This window comes from Sinohyriopsis cumingii, chromosome 17, assembly GCF_028554795.1.
Source record: "Sinohyriopsis cumingii isolate HCF-2022 chromosome 17, ASM2855479v2, whole genome shotgun sequence".
NCBI lineage: Eukaryota > Metazoa > Mollusca > Bivalvia > Unionida > Unionidae > Sinohyriopsis > Sinohyriopsis cumingii.
In genome coordinates, this window is record NC_142977.1 from 54,170,307 (window position 1) to 54,188,461 (window position 18,155).

An 18,155-nucleotide genomic window follows, 5' to 3' on the forward strand; every position below is an offset into this window, starting at 1 on the left:
AATATAATCTGAATCAAGGAGACCAACGAGTACAACTGGAGATGACAAAAGATCAATTGAAATATATTGTAAAGGTTACAGGACAAACAAGTCCACAGTATAGCATAGTAATGGACATGCAGTACCCAACTCGACACGTTACTGCAACTCTTGACGGATTACGCATGGGGGATTCCTACAATGGCAGCTTCGATTTGAAATGGGACGTTGACAGAGACGATAGTCGTTCAATTACATTGATTGGGAAAGGCCGTTTCACATCGATCAAAGGGTTTGAAGGCTCACTGACAACGAGATATCCATCCAGAGAGCTCATACTCAATGTGCGACATCTTGCTGACAACAAATACATCTCAAGCATAGACTTCCAGTGGGAGCCAAAGAAAGTGGTATCTCTCCAAGGAAGTTTAACTCAGCGTACTGCAGCAAAGAAATATCAGCTTGTCGGAGCTATTGGATTCTCCAGCCCCTTCAAAGGATATCGTGATGTATCACTGAAAGTGGGCCATAAAAGCGACCCATCCCAGATCACTTCTGATATAGACTTTGCCTGGAACCCGTCAAACAAGATCTCAACAACCATGTCACTAAAAGTTCCAGTGTCCGCTAAAAACATTGATGTAAATATCTTTGCCAAGACACCATTTGATGGATTCCAACAGATCAAGGCTAGTCTGGTACATTCCTTCAGCAATTCCTCGCAGACTAGTGCCCAGGTCTCCTGGGATAAAGAATTTGTCCAAGCCGATCTATCTCTCATCAGTAATGGGGACACTTCCAGTCGAGACTTGAAGGGACAAGTGGATGTCAAAACATCATCAAAATACTTCAAGATAATATCTCTCTCAGCTACACACAAAGACGATGGCCGGGCATATGATGATTCCTTGAAGTTGAATTGGAACAAAGATTCCTATGGTTTGGATAGTTCAATGATCCATGAGTGGCAAGGATGGTCCATCCAGAACAATGGCAAAATAAATCTTATTTTGCCATCTTTAAATCTAGAGACCACGTGGGCTCATTCTAACACACCGTCATCAACATCATCGTCTCTTACTAGTACCTGGGGTAAAAGGAAAATATACATCAATTTCAATGGAAAACAAGCGATGTCCTTCCCAAGAGGAACGGCCTCTGCAACGCTAGAGATACAGACTCCTTTTGATCCTATCACGGATCTTTCATTGAAGATGACACATGAGCATAACTCGGGAAGTATCACCTCTAATCTTGTTGTAATGAATCAAAGGTCACGTGTCCTCTATATTGATGTGAACCACCAGTGTGGAAACGGACAAATTACGTCTGCCTTCCAGTTTTCCAATCCAAGGTTAGGTGCCTCACAACTGAATATTGACACACAATACAAAAGTTATCCTGTCAACCTACATGGTGTTCTAGTAATAGCTTCAAATAGCATCATATCCCTCGATGTTTCCATCAGTAACAATGGCTATACGTCGCTTGAACTGAAAACACCTATTAGCGGGTACGAAAAGGTTTCACTGCAGACCAGCATGAAATCGGAAAACCAGGAAAACGTGTTCGCTGTAGCTTTATCGTTTAGCTCGAACAATAAATTCACAGCAGAAACACGGTACCGATTTGACTCTATCAAGAGATTTAACATGGTCATCAAAACACCCTATTCATCTCTTCAAAGTGTTCAAATTGATGTCAGAGGGCAAGGATACATTTCATCATTTTCTGCAGATGCTAGCGTTGAGATACTCCCTGTTCTTAACAGGGTTTCACTTTCGGGTAGATTGAATACTCTGAATGGACTGTCATGCAAACTTAGACTCGACACACCTTTCCGTCAACTTCCATACCTTCAGATAACAGCTAATACTGAAAAGCCAGGAGAAATGAGAACATCGGTGTTGGAGATAGAATACATGCCAAGGAAAGTTTTGAAACTGGAGTCTGTCTACAACCTGAGTGATCTGCGGAAATTTCAAGGAACATTCACATTGACGACGCCATTTGTAGGATTTGATTACTCCAATTTCAATTTCACACATGAGGGCGAACAAAATAGAAAATACAACCTGGCTATACATTTTGATACACTCTCAGACTTTAAAGCAGAAATCCTTCTTCAAACACCAATAGATGGCTTTGAACAATCATCAATTTCTCTCGTGCATACAGGCTCCCTAGGAGATTTTCTAAGTCGTGCAGAGGTGTCCTATGGACGAGACAAGAAATATAGCGCTGAGGCAAAGATTAACATGAATCCTTCCACAAATATTGAACTGACTTTATTAACTCCGCTACAGGACTACAGGGTGTCTCAAATATTATTCACAAACAGCGGGAACAGGTCTGATCTCAAATCACATGCTGAAATTCTCATCAGTGAAGATAAATCCACATTAGATTTTACATTATCCTCCAGAGGAAATGTCATGACTAGCCTTGTCATTACAAGTGCATATTTTGCCCCCGTCAAGGCTTCTTTCTCACACCAAGGACCCATGACTAATTTTAATACCAGGATGCAAGCTGAGTATGGACGGCAGAGCATCTTTGTCCAAGCCAAACTGAACGCTGCTTCTGGTGTGACTGGAACATTGATGCTGAGAACACCATTCAGGCGCTTTGAGAATCATCAACTGACGTTTAGCTATGATGGAACACCCACCAATTTCCAGTCCTCAGCAAAATACGTCTTTAATGCAGAGAGTGTTTCAATCGACCTCTCTATTGCAAATGAGCCAGCCACAACTGGTACTGTGACAATCAAAAGTCCATGGTTTAAGCCAATCCTTACGTCCTTTACATTGGAAAGGACACAGAAGAACATCCACGTCGCTGCACTAGTAAACTACGACAAAAAGAAAATACAAGCAGATGCTAGGCTAGACGTTGAAGACAATATCCATGCAAGTGCTTCCCTTACAACTCCATTTGAGGGGCTGGAAGAACTTACCGCAACATTTGATCATTCGGGATCTCTGAAAAACTTTAGATGCCGAGGCGAGCTTGGACGACCTGATGAAAGAATAGAAATCAGCGCTAACTTTGACGCGACCAGAGATTTAAGTGGTTCTTTCTCATTTTCGAGTCCCATTTCTGGCTATGAAAACATCGGAGTTTCCTTCAAACATGTCGGTGGAGTGGACAACTTTAATAGCGAAGCTACTATTATTGTAAATAGAGACAGCATTGAAGGACGATCATCCTTTAATATAAGACCTGCTTATTTGGATACCTCTGTTTCCATAATTTCGACTTTCTCATCTGTACCGAGACTTCAGTTCCGCTTGAAACATAGTGGATATCCCAGCGACATGATCAGCCATGTGGAAGCAATGATAAATAATGACAAACATGAAGCTGATATCACATTTAATATGAATAAAGGAATAACGGGAATTATCACTGTGAGGTGCCCCTTCATTAATGACATTGATCTTATTATGAACCACGCAGGTGACCTGACTAACTTCAGAAGTCATTTAGACATTACTCTTGCTGGTGTTAAGAAGGTGGACATGAATGCAGCATTGAGCACAGGGCAAGAAATAACTGGTGATCTATCTATTGATTTGCCAATTCGAGACTTCAGAACTTCTCGTGTGTCCTTCAAGCATGCAAAGAGTTCAACAGAGATGAGAAGCCATTTTGAATTCCTTGTAATGAATAAGGAAACTGTAGGAGATATCGCTGTAACAATCTCTCCGAATATAGAAGGGAGTGTTTCGCTAAAGAATCCATTCACCGAGGACATAGCATCATCATTTAAATTCATTGGCAACAACAAGAAATTCGATTCAAGAGCTGAATTATTGTATGGAGCAGTCCAACAGTTAAATATTGGTGCTTCGATGGCTGTAGCTCAGAGACTTACTGGCAAGCTTTCTGTGCAGTCGGTTTTCTTTAATCCAGTGGAAGTTTCTTTAGAGCATGAAGGTCAACTATCTAACTTTCAATCTGGTCTACAGATGTCCTACGGAAATAATCGACTGACCGGTAAAGTCTCCTGCACAACCAATCCAAACATTGAGGTCGACATTACCATCACAACACCTTTCACAGGTTATGAAAGAATTAATGCTGCTACTAACTACCGTGGTAAAATTTCCAATTTCAACAGCCACGCAGAAATTAGCGTCGGAAATAATAAACATGAAATGGACATCACCTTCACGACAGAGCCGAGACTTCGTGGATGGATGAGCGTAAGATCCCCATACTTCAGTGATATTGAAGCCAACATAGACCACGCAGGTGAAATAACCAACTTCATGACCAATGCTGGATTGACCTACGGTACCAATACTCCTGTTTTGTTACGGAGCAGTTTTGATACCAGTACAAAGATTGACTTCATGTTCACTCTGAGAGTTCCTTTTGTGCAAGACATAAATGTAGCCATCGAGAAAAACGGAGACCTATCTGATTTATCTTCTCACGGAGAAATATCTGTTGGTGACAGAAAAATAGAGGCTGATGTTTCATTCAACAGAAAGGATAAGTTGGCTGGAAGTCTATCGCTTCGATCAACAATGTTCAAACCCTTCCAAGCATCCTTTGAACATGCAGGAGGACTTTCCTCTTTTAAATGTCACGCGGACGCAGGCTTTGGCATGGAAAAGACAGAAGTTGATGTAACATTTGATACCGACGAAAATATCGAGGGCAGTCTAAGCATTACCTCCACACGTTTTGAAACAATTAGTGTCACTTTCACGCACTCTGGACCTCTCAATGCATTCAGAAGCCATGCTGAATCATCTTTTGGAGATAACAAAGTTGAGAGTGATATTCAATTCAGCTGGAGCAAAATTGTAGAAGGACGCTTGTCTCTCCAGTCACCATGGTTTAGTCCAATGAAGGCCTCTTTCGAACACAGTGGATCTGTATCAAACTTCAAAAGCCATGCTGAGGTTACCTTGGGGTCAAAGAAAACATCCGGCGACGTGAGTCTGAACTTGATTGGAAAAATAAGCGGAAGTCTGTCGGTTCAGTCACCAGGTTTCGACAATGTCATTGCTACCCTTGAATACAATGGTGACATTTCTAATATGAGATCGGAGGCATCACTGTCCATTGGAAACAGAAGGTTTAGTGCAATGACTGTGTTCGCTACTCGGCCAAATTTCGACCTTGAAGTAGTTGTAGCAACTCCAATGCAAGGTTATGAGAGAACAAGCATCGTTATTCGCCATGACGGGTATCTGACAAACTTTAAATGCCACGCAGAATGTTTCATTGGAAACAAGAGAAGCGAAGGTGATTTAATTTTCAAAGTACAACCAAAATTGGAAGGGAGCATTGTAGTGAAGACTCCATTTTTCCAGGACACCAGCATCAGATTTGATGCTGCAACCAGTTCAGCAAGCCTTGAAGCTCACGCTACTGTGCTCTACGGTGGAGAGAGAATGTTTCATCTTGATGCTAACTACCAAGCAGACAACGTCATCATCGCAAACATCGAGATGACAACGCCTTTACAAGGCATTCGACAACTAGGGGGCAACTTTAATTTTGATGGAAATCTGAGGCGGTTCCAGACATCGCTTGAATTTAGAAAGGAAAACGAAAAACTGCTTTCCACTAGAGCCATGTTCGAAAATGATAATAAATTGAGCGGACAACTAAGCTTCCTTACGCCTGTCACCTCGCTACTCACTGGAAATTTTAACCACAATGGACACTTGTCAGACTTCAAATCAGACTTCGATTTCAACTATGGAGAGAAGAGAATGTATGCAAACGTAATGTTCAGAGCCTCGCCAACGGAAGGATCCATAGAAATCAAAGCTCCATTCATGAGCGATAAATCGGGGTCTTTTAGACTCGATGGTCAGCCATCCAATTTTAAGGTCCATGTTGACGTAAAGGCTTTGGGAGAAACAGGTGCTACTGACATATCTTTCACCACTGATAACGGTATTAATGGGAACGTCAAACTGCAAAGCTCAATTCCATGTCTTGACAATATAGAAGGGTCATTCAGCCATACGATGGGTTATAAAAACATTGAATCCAAAGCTAAACTACAATACTCTCCCGGAAAAGCCTATGAAATAAATGGAAGGGTTAGTTGGAGAAGGATTCTTGAGGGAAACATCATAATCAAAAGCCCAATCGTCAACTGGGAACAGACCAGCATATCATTCAGACACCAGGGTAGCTTTCCGAACATTCAGACCCATGCGGAAATGATTCAGTCTCGGCAGAAATTCGAAATCGATGCCACTCTTGCCTTTGACCAGTCATCTGTAGGTGCAATTTCCATCAAAACGCCCATTGCTGACTTTGAAAACATAGGATTCAGTTTCAGAAGGGTCGGAGATCTCTCCAACCTCGTAGCAGAAGCAAAGGTCACCTATGCTTCACAAAAGACAATTTCAGGGTCATACAATCACAACATTATCGGAAACAAACTGCAGACAAAAGCAGTCTTTTCAACCCCATACACCGAGGACCTCACGCTCAGCTATAATCAAGATGGCGATTTTAACAACTTTGTCTCTACTCTTGAAGCCTACATGGGTAGCATGAATGGACTTTCAACAGAGCTGCTATTCAAAAACAGTCTCCAGACCATCGATTTTACATCTACGGCCACAATTATCCTCGAAGGGACGAGCAAATCCTCTCGACTGGCTTTGCATCACGAAGGACCGTTCAGTAACTTTGAAACCACTGCCTCGGCAAATTTTATCGGTAAGGAAGCAAAAGTCGAGGCCACACTAAAAAGTGATTCCACAATTCAAGGTTCAATATCGATTCAAACTCCTCTTGAAAACTTTAGGGACATTGGAATGTCCTTCGAGCATTCATGGAATCTTGGAAAAATCTCAACTCGTGGTTCCATCAAGTATGACGTGAGTAAAACGACCGGAGGGGACTTCAGCTATTACGGATATAATTGGCAGCAACTTCGGACGTCTCTCGAGGTAAGAACACCTTTTTCTGGTTACGAGTTCAACAAAGTATCATACGAGCACAACGGAAATAGAAACGGCTTCAGATGTAATGCTCAGATTGAGTGCGCACGCCAAAGCATAACAGCGCTGATTCAGGCCTCCAAGGTCCCAATGAATTTTGGGCTTGATGTAAAAACCTCGTTCCCAGGATATGAGGAGTTGGGCATGAAAGGTAAACTAGAATCTAGAACTGGAATGTATTCTGGTGAAGCCAAAGTCTCTTTGAGCAGAAATAGTGCCATATCACTATCTGGAAGCGTTGATCTGACTGTGACACCCATGACTGGCAAATTACAGTTAACTACACCATTCCAAGGATTTGAAACCATGGAAGCCAGAGTCAGCCACAGTGGGGAGTGGCGTAATTTTGAAACGACGATCTATCTGAATACTCCTGTAACCTCGACAATAAGCACTAGCCTCAGTTTTAAACACATAAATACCCGAAACGGTTTTACAAGCCAAGCGAGTTTGAACTGGGGATCTCCGGTATCTCAAATGATGGGCTACGAACTGCTGCTGGACAAGGAGACCTCCCGCTTGAAGGTCAGACTTCCTTCCAGAACGTTGGCACTGATGGGAACCAAAAGGACCAATAGTTATACCAGTCACACTGAAGGTTCCTTCCTCTGGGATGCTGATTCTGATGCAAACAAGAAAATTGCTTTTACAGCTGACATTACACCACAGGATAATTTCCTAAAAGCCGACGTGACCCTGATGATGCCGACCATTGGAAAGGTGAGCATATCTCGAAATGAATACGTCGGTTTAATTAGTGAAGAAGATTAATTTGAAAATTAAAATCTATTCAGTTTCTAATATTTCATTACGTTCTAACTTTTCATTTTCACTGTGTAATGGCAAATGTGTGACTTATTTGCAGTGTAATGCAATCGAATTTTTTATCTGACAAATTTGTTTCAAACATCATTAAATAAAAGATAAATAGCCAAGCAATAGTCGGTATTCATACAATGGTGTGGCTTCGTTTCATTTACAGGACTTTAAACTTGGATCGGAGATGATTTTGAACAGGGGAGCCGTCATTTTCGACGGGAAAACACAACTCTCCTTTTCCACGGATTCTAGAAAGACCCTCTCTGTTTTCACTCGTTTGGTTGATATGTCTTCCGGATATTCCAGCAAGAACTACAGCTTTTCTTTGGGAATAAGTCATCCCTACACCAGTGTCGATATCAGCCTTAAGAGTCATATTGGAAGCTCCAGTGACAGGATGTCAGCTGGTTTCGACCTCTCCTACCTCACAGCTCGCGGTGAAACTAAATCCATTGGCATTAATGGAGAACTCGACAGCGTCCGCAAACAAATGACTTTCAAGGTATGACTGATATTTCAGCTTCGAAATCAAGCTTTAAGAGTAGTTGTTATAAGGACTGGTTTAATATTATGTCAGTCATCTACCTTCAATCGTATGTAGCTAAAAGAAATTCTTCCAATCATTAAGAAGGCAATATTTTCCATTTCAACACATAACGTCTGAGTAGGATAAAGCAAAGATGTCTTCCCAATAACCCTTCAGTTCTGTAATCATGTTTTAGAAGATAATTATTGGACATTGAGGATGAGGTTATCATCATTGACTGAATGAACTATTTACAATATTTCAGGCTGATACTCCACTGAAAAACATCCAAATCTCAGGAAATGTTCGCACAGAGGCTCCTTACACAATTACTCTGAGAAATGCATTCGATATGACCACAGAGTTGTCTCTTGATCCAGTAAGACGGGCCATCAATTTTCATATGAACTATGATATCGGTAAGAATATACAACGAAATTGTAGTTTTAGGATCTTGAGAAACTTAAATTTAGATTTCAAATTTTTACCATTCATTTAAGCTCTATTACGTACATTTTGATGATCCAAGATATTTTTTCCTTTCTATTTAACAACAGTAAAGAAAAATTCATGTATACCAGACTTACCTCGATAATTCAACAATAATAAACAGACTGGACTCTTTATGCACTTGTTTAAATAAAATTGGTAATAAACGGTACGTAGATTGTATTTTCTTGATAGCGTAAACAACATGACGTAGCTTCACATTTCGATATTTATTTCTTTTCAAGACAATCCTCGAGATGCCCTCCAAGTCAGTGCCAGGTATATAAACAGTTCGGCTGCGGCAGCTGAGATTTATCACCTGACCAGCGGCGGCGGACGCATGACAGACGGCATGGTGTCTCTTCGATTAAACACTTCTACCCTACTCCACAGCCGTATACACTGGAGACCGAGCATCCTCCGAGACCTTCAAGTATATTAACAACACAACCGTACCCATAGCATCGAAACCATTTATAGAATCATTGTTTCGAATTATTTGTGAAAAAATTATTTAGCTTTATAAAAATACAAATGATAACTCTGGTTCACAGATTTTCATACGAAATCACACCTGCCCGAATTTTCGTCATAAATTATTGATCTTTATAGGACAAACTTCTAAATTCGTGTAACTTACAGGAATCAATTGATTTTAGTATCCTATTTCTTCAAGGATCCTATCATATAAAGGCGCTATTATAATTTTATTTAATTGCTCCAGACATGTTCCGAACATGTCATACTCTCGTCTCTCTCAAATATTGATTTCTCAATTTCGTTTTATGTATGTTTGTAATTTGCATGTAAAACTCACAAGAATGTTTCTTTTATTACTAGAGTTTCATTAATGTTAAGTCAAAGAAGTACATCGTTGACTTCCAAAACAGTCTAAAGGAGCTGAGGAAAAATGTTGATGATGAGATTCACCTAAAATCCAGAAGGATCAGTCAAGCATTTGAGGAGGATACTGTGGCTTTCAGAGAGGATCTCAAGGCTCTGAGAACCATGTACGACAACAATGACTACCACCTTAAGGATATTATTGACAGCATTATGTACGTAGTTCCAAACAACACTCGCTTTTTATGATAAATATATGCGACCATCTCAATTAATATTAATTTAATATCCTTATAAATTAATATTAATTTAATATCCTTATCAATTAATATTAATTTAATATCGTTAGAGTCCTATTCAGATTGTTATAACAATCCATATTTCATACCATGTAGTTACGATTGGACAATTTTTAACGTATTCATAGAGTTTAAGCAGCTATGTTCTAACAGAGGAACCATCCCACTACACCCCACCTAATCCCTCACTACTAGTCTAGAATAATTTCTATCCTGGAAATAATTATAGGACTATCTAGGTAACTATAGTTACGGGATGTATCATAGCATTTGTGGAATCCTGAAACAATCTTGCATATGAGAAGATCAAATAATAACTTGGGACTTTTGAGTTTTTAACAGCGTGCTTCACAAATGTGATATCTTGTCTATTTGTTCGGCAAAAGAATTCGTTTTCCACGCCTGTAATTTCTTTTCTTTTGCAACAGAATCAAATATCAGGAGCTAAACCAACTTTCCGTGGATTATCTAGTTTCCAGTAAGGAATGGATGGCTTATAATACTGAACGAATGTTGCATGCCATGGAAGAAAAACTCAATGTACGTTCTTTCTGTGTCCGAAGCAAAATCATAAATAAAAATTCTAAAATGGTCATTTTTAATTTGTTCCCCCTCTTGTCTTCAAATATTCGTAATGGTTTTTTTTTTGCTCTTCATATTTAATTTATTTTGCTCTTTTCTAGTGTTATTTGTCTTTCATTACTGAAGCTCCTATCTTAAATACGATATATGTGTATCTGAAGCACACCATTTTGTTAATATTTATTTATGTTTAAGTCTAATTGCTTCTTTGTCGCAAGAACCCCCAAAATATAGATTTTGTTGTCTTTATTATAAAAGTTAATTAAAAGTATATATCAGTCAGTTTTCAATAAATTCCAGTTCACGTCGGAAAATATTGTGATGGATATAATCATTTTTCAGGTGATCATGGAAGAAATGCCTTCACTCTACTTTCAACTTCTTGATAAAGTGTCTCCACACCTGAGTCAAAATATTCAGCAACTTCAACTTTACAGAACGAAGCTTACAGGTAAGATATTCATGTATATGACTGATATAAATTGTTTTAAAAACCACCAAGCACAGACAAATAGTGTCAATAGCTTCATTCTCCCATCCTCAAAAATCAGTTTGTTCAATTTTACTGGCAGTTTATACCGAATGCTATAAATATACGGTTTACAGTATAAATGTACATGTATAGTTCATTATGTATTATCTATAAGATCTGTGAGTGTGATTTCTTCATTTTATTATAAAAAAGATAATGTTTAAATACTTTTTGCAGGCCTTGCCAAAGATCCACAAATCGGCTCATACCTTCAGAAGTTGCAGAGTTTCTCCATGAAGCAACAATTCACTGACATGGCTCACCAGTACAGCTCTGTTATCTACAACACTCACGAGCTTGTAAACAGTCACCTCACCAATCTGCTGGGAAGAGATAATGTCGACCTTTTGCAAACAACCCTTCAGCATGTGAGTCGGGCAATACACATTATGTTGACATCTTTCAGAACACTCTTCAATATTTGATTAGGTTAATATTGCTCTCATAGAGATAGCTCTTCAATAAGCGAGTAGGATAATAACACCTTATGTTGACCTTATGTTGACCTTGTGCAGGAGAAAAGGATACTTGCAATTATATTGATATCTTCAGCATGGCAGTAGGGCAATAATAATTTATGTTAACCTGACATAGAACGTTCTGCAACATATTGGTAGAGCAATAACAAGTTATGATGGCCTTTTGCACGGCATTCTTAAGAAAAGGATGTGGTCTGCCCCATTCGAATTCGATAAAACATTTCTTATTTTCGTTGTAACTTTCCTACCAAAAACCACAATGAATCACATTCTTATACAATAATAATTGCCAAATCTCCCAATTCAGGGCAAGAACGCATACAAGTACTGGGAGATCGAAGAGCACGTGAAGCTCGTCCTAAAGAAAATATATCTCACCATACGTCGAGCTGTGGAAGAGGAACTGACCTTCATGCAGCACTTCGTCAACGTGAGCAACAGTGGTATCACCGTATACGACCCTGTCAATGGTGAAATTCAAGCTGATATTTACCTTCCCATCCCTCTGAAATCACTTGACGCACTTCCTGTGTTCAATATGCGAAAGTATTCTAACAGGATCAACGGTTACCTACCAGGTTATTTTGACACATCCTCCTACATCCCAGGCAGCGACTACAAAAATTGGCTCCCACCATTTAGAGGTAATTCACGACAAATATTCAATCACGTACATATATATATATATATATATATATATATATATATATATATATATATATACACGTTACAATTACATTTACTTAGAGATAAGAAACAGTACTTTTTCTACGACATACGAATGATATGACATCAGAACGTTCTTTACGGGCAAACATATATGTTACTCTTTGAGTTCTTTAAGTAGCATCGTCGTTTTACCCAAAAACTGACTATGATCATTAAAGGCAGAGCAACGATAGTTCAGCTATTACATAATTATGTTTTCATCTGCACTTTATATAGCATCACAATAAATATAATACTTTGGAACAATAGTTAATATCACATGTATATATATTAATTTCTAAAGAGTCACGTGTCGGTGAAACTAGCTTGTTTCCTTACCGATATTTGCTCTAAATGTCGGGGCACATGGCTATAATGAATTATAATGAATGTGTATTGCGATATATTTATTTTCAAAAAGCAAATGCTGTGACTGATCTGGATAATCCTCACCGTAATACAAGCTACAAAACATGTATAATTTTCCACCTCAAAAGTTATAATTGAATATTAAGGTAATTGTTTTGTACATTTGCATCAAACTTTATGCTCAGACTTCCAATGTTATCCAGGCTATATTGGCGCAGGTTTGAAAGAACAATACTTTTCCTGTTTTAAAATTATTTTATTTTGGTACAATTCAAGAATTTAGAACAGATCAATGACTCGGTAGCAGCAATTTGAATATACTTCACAGAAAGCAACGACACTGCACTTTATAATGTTAATTGAAATTTTCGGTATTACTACGGAACTTTTAGTCATCAAATCTTACTTTAAAATAAATAACTAAAGATGTAATGGTGTAATTGTCATACCATATATGCCAAAATTTGTAATTAGCTATCAGTAAGCTATAACACCATCATAAATTTAAATTCTCCCTTTCTCTTATGTTTTCCCAGGTGAAGCCACACTTGAAGGATCTGTAATCACCACCTTTGATGGCAAGACTTATACCTTGAGCAGTTCCTGTACCTACATCCTTGCCAGAGACTTCAAGAATGGAAACTTCTCCATCATTCTCAAAAACGATAATGAGAAAGAGATCATCATCATCTTCCAAGGCAAAACAATAGAGATGCTGAAAGGGGGAAAGGTGAGAAATATAAATCTCACTGAGAGTAAAACTTTATCTGGTAAAATGTATTACCTTGATTTCAGTAGGAGAGGTTTTCATTAAGCAATGAATAAGAAGATATGGACTAGAATTTCATGATATTGAAGTTAAATATAACGACCGCGAAATAAAGATCGTCATTGATATGTTATTAACATCATGGCATATAAAGGTCCCATATTATTAAAGAGTATGCCAATATTTGTTTCACATCCAGTTGCATTTTAAATAATAGTTAATTCAATTAAATTATTCTACAATTATTGATTTCTAGTAATGAATGAATTATTTGAAATGATTACTTTTCTAGATCCTTGTTGATGCTGAACCAAAGGATCTGCCCTACAGTTACAACAACGCCCTTATCAGCACCGATGGAAACACGGTCACGCTGGACGCCAAGAACAATTTCCTTATAGACTACAACACCTTACTGGATAGACACACGTTCACCATGAGCGGCTGGTACTACGGTAAAATAGCTGGTCTTCTTGGGTCGTATGACAACGAACCCAGCAACGACTTCGTTACCTCATTCGGCAAGGTCATTGATGACGAAAGACGGTTCAGCAGCACGTGGGAGGTCGGGTCTGGATCATGCCGTTGATCGCTAAAGCAAACTATTGAATGTCAAAACTAACAATCCTTCCTGACTTTTGTTTTTCAGGGACACAAATACAAAACTGAAAAACTTGATTGATATTACGATTTTTGATTGAACTGAACGTTCGAAGAGACTTATTTCTCGTGAGATAGACGTCTGTTTTTAAATTGCAATTTCCAAATCCGAGCATTTTGTCATCTCTTGTGCATCAAAATTCATAATCAATAAAAAATAATAAATGTATTAAACTACTTGGAATTTCACTTGAATTTGTCACATTTTTCTTATTTTGATTCCTATTTTCTTTCCGACCTACGTCCTCACTATCGATCTTCTGTCTGTTTCGCACTATGTTGAATAGTGTTGGTAATGGCACACACAGATTCTTAGACATAGCTAACCAAATGGCAACTGGACGTTTTGAATAAAATGTTAACACTGCTAATAACAAATCTGCTCGCCACTGTCAATTTCCAACCTCCTTTCACGAACAAAAGTACTTGTTCCCTCTAAGTATTGTATGCAAAGTAATTTATCCTCATGTAAACTTAAAACACATACATGCATACATACATACATACATACATACATACATACATACATTTGCAAACGAGTGACTCTAATCAGGATATTACATTTCCCGAATATAGTTTTGGATTATTCGATTATCTAACTATTAGTCTATCCAAAATTGATTTTCTTTCTTTCTTTAAATCATTACTCAGGATATTAGGAATAGGTTTCTCAATGGTAAACTAATTTTGTTGGAATTATAATCTGCACAAACAATTACCACTTTTGGATTAAAACTGGTTTTGATCAAAACAGACGTTAATGATTTAATTTTAGCAAACGTTCACAACACTATTTTTAGGTGTCAACAATCAACACGTGAATTTGGATTTGTTAATGATCGTCCGATTTATTTTGGCAACTTAAGAAATATTTTAAAGATGACTTGTTTTCCCTCCACATAGTAAGGACAATATATATATATATATATATATATATATATATATATATATATATATATATATATATATATATATATATATATATATATATATATATATATATATATATATTTTCGTGCTTGCGTGCCTAGGTCTTTGGCAAGTTAAATCTTTTATTTACTGGGGGTACTTTTCGCACCAACTATTTATTGATTACAATAACGCAGTCCTGCTTTAAACATAAATCAAAATCAATTATAAAATTTTTCAGATGCCTTAAAATATTATATAACGTTTAATTCTATGCTGATTTTTCATTTGTTTCAAAACAGTTGTGTATTGGGCTTATAGTTCATTTTAAAAATAATTCTTTAAATAATTTATAAAATTGATTATTCAATTTCTTGGAAGTCAAAGGAATACGTTTTCTACTATCGCATTTTCTTATCTCCCAAGCAATTGTATTTCAGTGAAATAAACAGATTTAATACTTTCCAAATATTTCAGTTATAGTCTGTGGCTTGATATGATGAAATTTCCTCCTTTTGCATGAATATGTAAAAACCTGCTTAACCAATCGTTGCGTTAGAACAAGCGATTTCACTGATCTGTATTTGATTGTTACAATGTGCTGTTGATGATACTTTGTTCATTGCTCCTAGGCATTGGTGAAAAACGGGGAAATCTCGTCGCAGTTAACCACTGTTGATACAGGAAAATTGTAGATGATTGGCGCCCGTGGCTTGTGAGGATGAGAGACGATAACTACTGAGAACTGAATGCATGCACAAGTCCTCATTTCGCTTATGTCTTCTACACGCCCTATCACAATCGTTATCTCTACGTTCGAAAACTCAGTTCAATCGTGTCTTGTCCTCATCTTTGATAACATCTATACGACTTCGCAACAATGGAAGATTTTGTAGTTGAGAGAGCCGTTTGCATTGGAAGTGATCCCAATTTGTTTGATAAAATAAAGCTGATTGTATAAGTTCTTAATTATGTTATAATGTGATGGAATAGCTCTGCAAAACATAAAGTTGTGTCACTTCATCTCAGTTCGTTTAAGGTGCTTCTAAAGCGTCAAAAATCAGTCTTGTTTAAACCCGATATGCCACATCCTTCTTTTTTCTAACAGTGAGTTAAGTGTTCTGACTGGAACGCTGACTATTCTGATTTTCCGTTTTGTTTTACTTACTTCGTCTTCTCTGAGAGATTTGATTTCCAAAGTAGAATAATTACAACGGCAGGCAATAGACAGAAGATATATTAATATCCAAGCTACTAACATTGGATGATAATTTATTAATTCATTTCCGAGTTCGAACGACGCTACTATCTTGGAATATTGTTTGTCTTGAGTTTTGAACTGTGTTTTGTTCCCTTTAGATATAATTCGACAAAATATCGTTTGTTTAAATTATGCATTAAAATTATAACATGCTCATTAATGTTTTGGACTAAAGTGTTACTCTCGAATTATTTCAGGACTCATACAAAGAGATTCTGGATTATATGATTGTACTACATCAAGACTATTAATACATCAACACATTCAAGACGATATTTAAGATTATTTCAGATTTAATTCACAAAACTGCAAATTCCTTTTCAATTTTCACTTCGTATTCTGAGAAATAAATTGAATTTAAGGATTTACTCAACTTGCTTGTTGCTTGTCTCACTTTGTTGAGTTACTTGGTTTAAGAACATAGAGTCTTAACAGTAGGATTGACTTTTCCCATTGTAAAACATATATACTCGACAGCACTATTCTCCCTCACACGTGACCTTCATCTTAACTCGTGTGCTATTATATGTTATCCTTTAACTACGAGCATAACGCAGCCAGAGTAGGGAAAACATCCTGATTGTCATCAACACTTGAACGTTCGTTCACAATAATCTAGACACGTAGTGACTGCATCACATTTACAGTCTAATTAAAGATCTTCTTGAAGTTTTGTTTCTTACAATAAGGCCATTTCACTCTAATTAACCCAGTTAAGTTTATGACTTCTTTAGTTAAGTTACAGGTCGAAAGAGTGCTTGTAATAATTGTTTTGTTGGTTTTGTTTTTAATTCATAGCCTCGTTATTATTTCTGAAATCAATTCTAGATTAAAGCTGAATCGATGACTGTTTCGTTATTTTTTTATCTTAGGTATAACAGTGCATTTGTTGCGACCTCTTCATATTTGTATCACTGCGAAAGCTATCGGTGATACACAAGTCGGATCTGTGTATTGCCGTTAACATAACCGTGTCCACCATTGTTCTATTTCAGCTAACATGTGTCTGGCTCAACATTCCGATCCTCACGTGGATTATCCCCATCGTAAAGCTACGCATGTGAAAGATTACGTTAATCCACCAATAAAGGGTCAGCATGTCAGTATTGCTGGGAATATAGCTTGCATCCAATAGACACATTTAGGGATCACTGTGTCAGTTGTTTAAATATTAAATCTTTAATATACGTATCAAGTAATATATATATATATATATATATATATATATATATATATATATATATATATATATATATATATATATATATATATGAGTTCTTATATATAACTTAATTGCTACATCAGATGTCGTCTAAGCACTCAACTAAAATGTGAAGACCAAGCTTATATGAAAGTTGACCCTTGTAAAAGACATTGTGCTGTAATTAGAGATGCTTTCTGATCGAAATGGAAAGATTGACACTAAAGCAATCTATTTACCAGCTACACCACTGATATAAAAGACTGGGAAACTTCGAGTGGGATGCCTACATCCGGGCAATAAGAAGAATGACAGTAAACATAAATGGCTGATCAAACAAACGGAAAAATATGTTCTTGACAAGACCTATTGCGTAGCATTCAAATAGAAAGAACCTGCTCTCCTGAAACGCTTATGATGATTCCGGATTTTATGAAGAAATACATGTGCTGAACACATTAACATACGTTAGTAAATACACATAATAAATTAACATTTGTTTTAATTATTTTTCTTCATTTTTAATATAAAATTACTTTCGAATCATCGAATCCGTCTTCCTTTGTTCCTAATCACCCCTTGGAAGGTACATTAGAAATCAAGAATGTAAATGGGTTGATATCATGTAATATAGTTGACTTTTACATTGACTTTTATGAACATGATAAACATAACAAGGTCATCAATTAATATATCAGTCAATCTACATAAGTCTCAAGCTATCGTGCTCCATGAGTAGCA

The 18,155-nt window shown here is 37.3% G+C and overlaps 1 protein-coding gene across 1 annotated transcript; it reads left to right on the top strand.

Moving 5' to 3' along the window:
• Nucleotides 1-95: 95 nt before the first annotated feature.
• On the top strand, nucleotides 96-14,220 carry LOC149778771 (uncharacterized). The gene is made up of 11 exons (XM_089939523.1): nucleotides 96-7,688; nucleotides 7,951-8,289; nucleotides 8,579-8,732; nucleotides 9,048-9,235; nucleotides 9,643-9,860; nucleotides 10,373-10,484; nucleotides 10,869-10,977; nucleotides 11,236-11,426; nucleotides 11,845-12,181; nucleotides 13,151-13,344; nucleotides 13,676-14,220. Exons 1-11 carry the CDS (start codon nucleotides 111-113, stop codon nucleotides 13,970-13,972), a joined length of 9,717 nt encoding a protein of 3,238 aa, XP_089795649.1. The 5' UTR covers nucleotides 96-110; the 3' UTR covers nucleotides 13,973-14,220.
• Nucleotides 14,221-18,155: the final 3,935 nt, after the last annotated feature.

What these genes read in the sequence shown, in the direction of transcription:
- LOC149778771 (XM_089939523.1), top strand. Translation starts at nt 111, where the DNA reads ATGGACATGCAGTACCCAACTCGACACGTTACTGCAACTCTTGACGGA. An exon ending in GATATTATTGACAGCATTAT is followed by an intron (nt 9,861 to 10,372) that starts GTACGTAGTTCC and finishes CTTTTGCAACAG; the next exon opens with AATCAAATATCAGGAGCTAA. An exon ending in TTGGCTCCCACCATTTAGAG is followed by an intron (nt 12,182 to 13,150) that starts GTAATTCACGAC and finishes ATGTTTTCCCAG; the next exon opens with GTGAAGCCACACTTGAAGGA.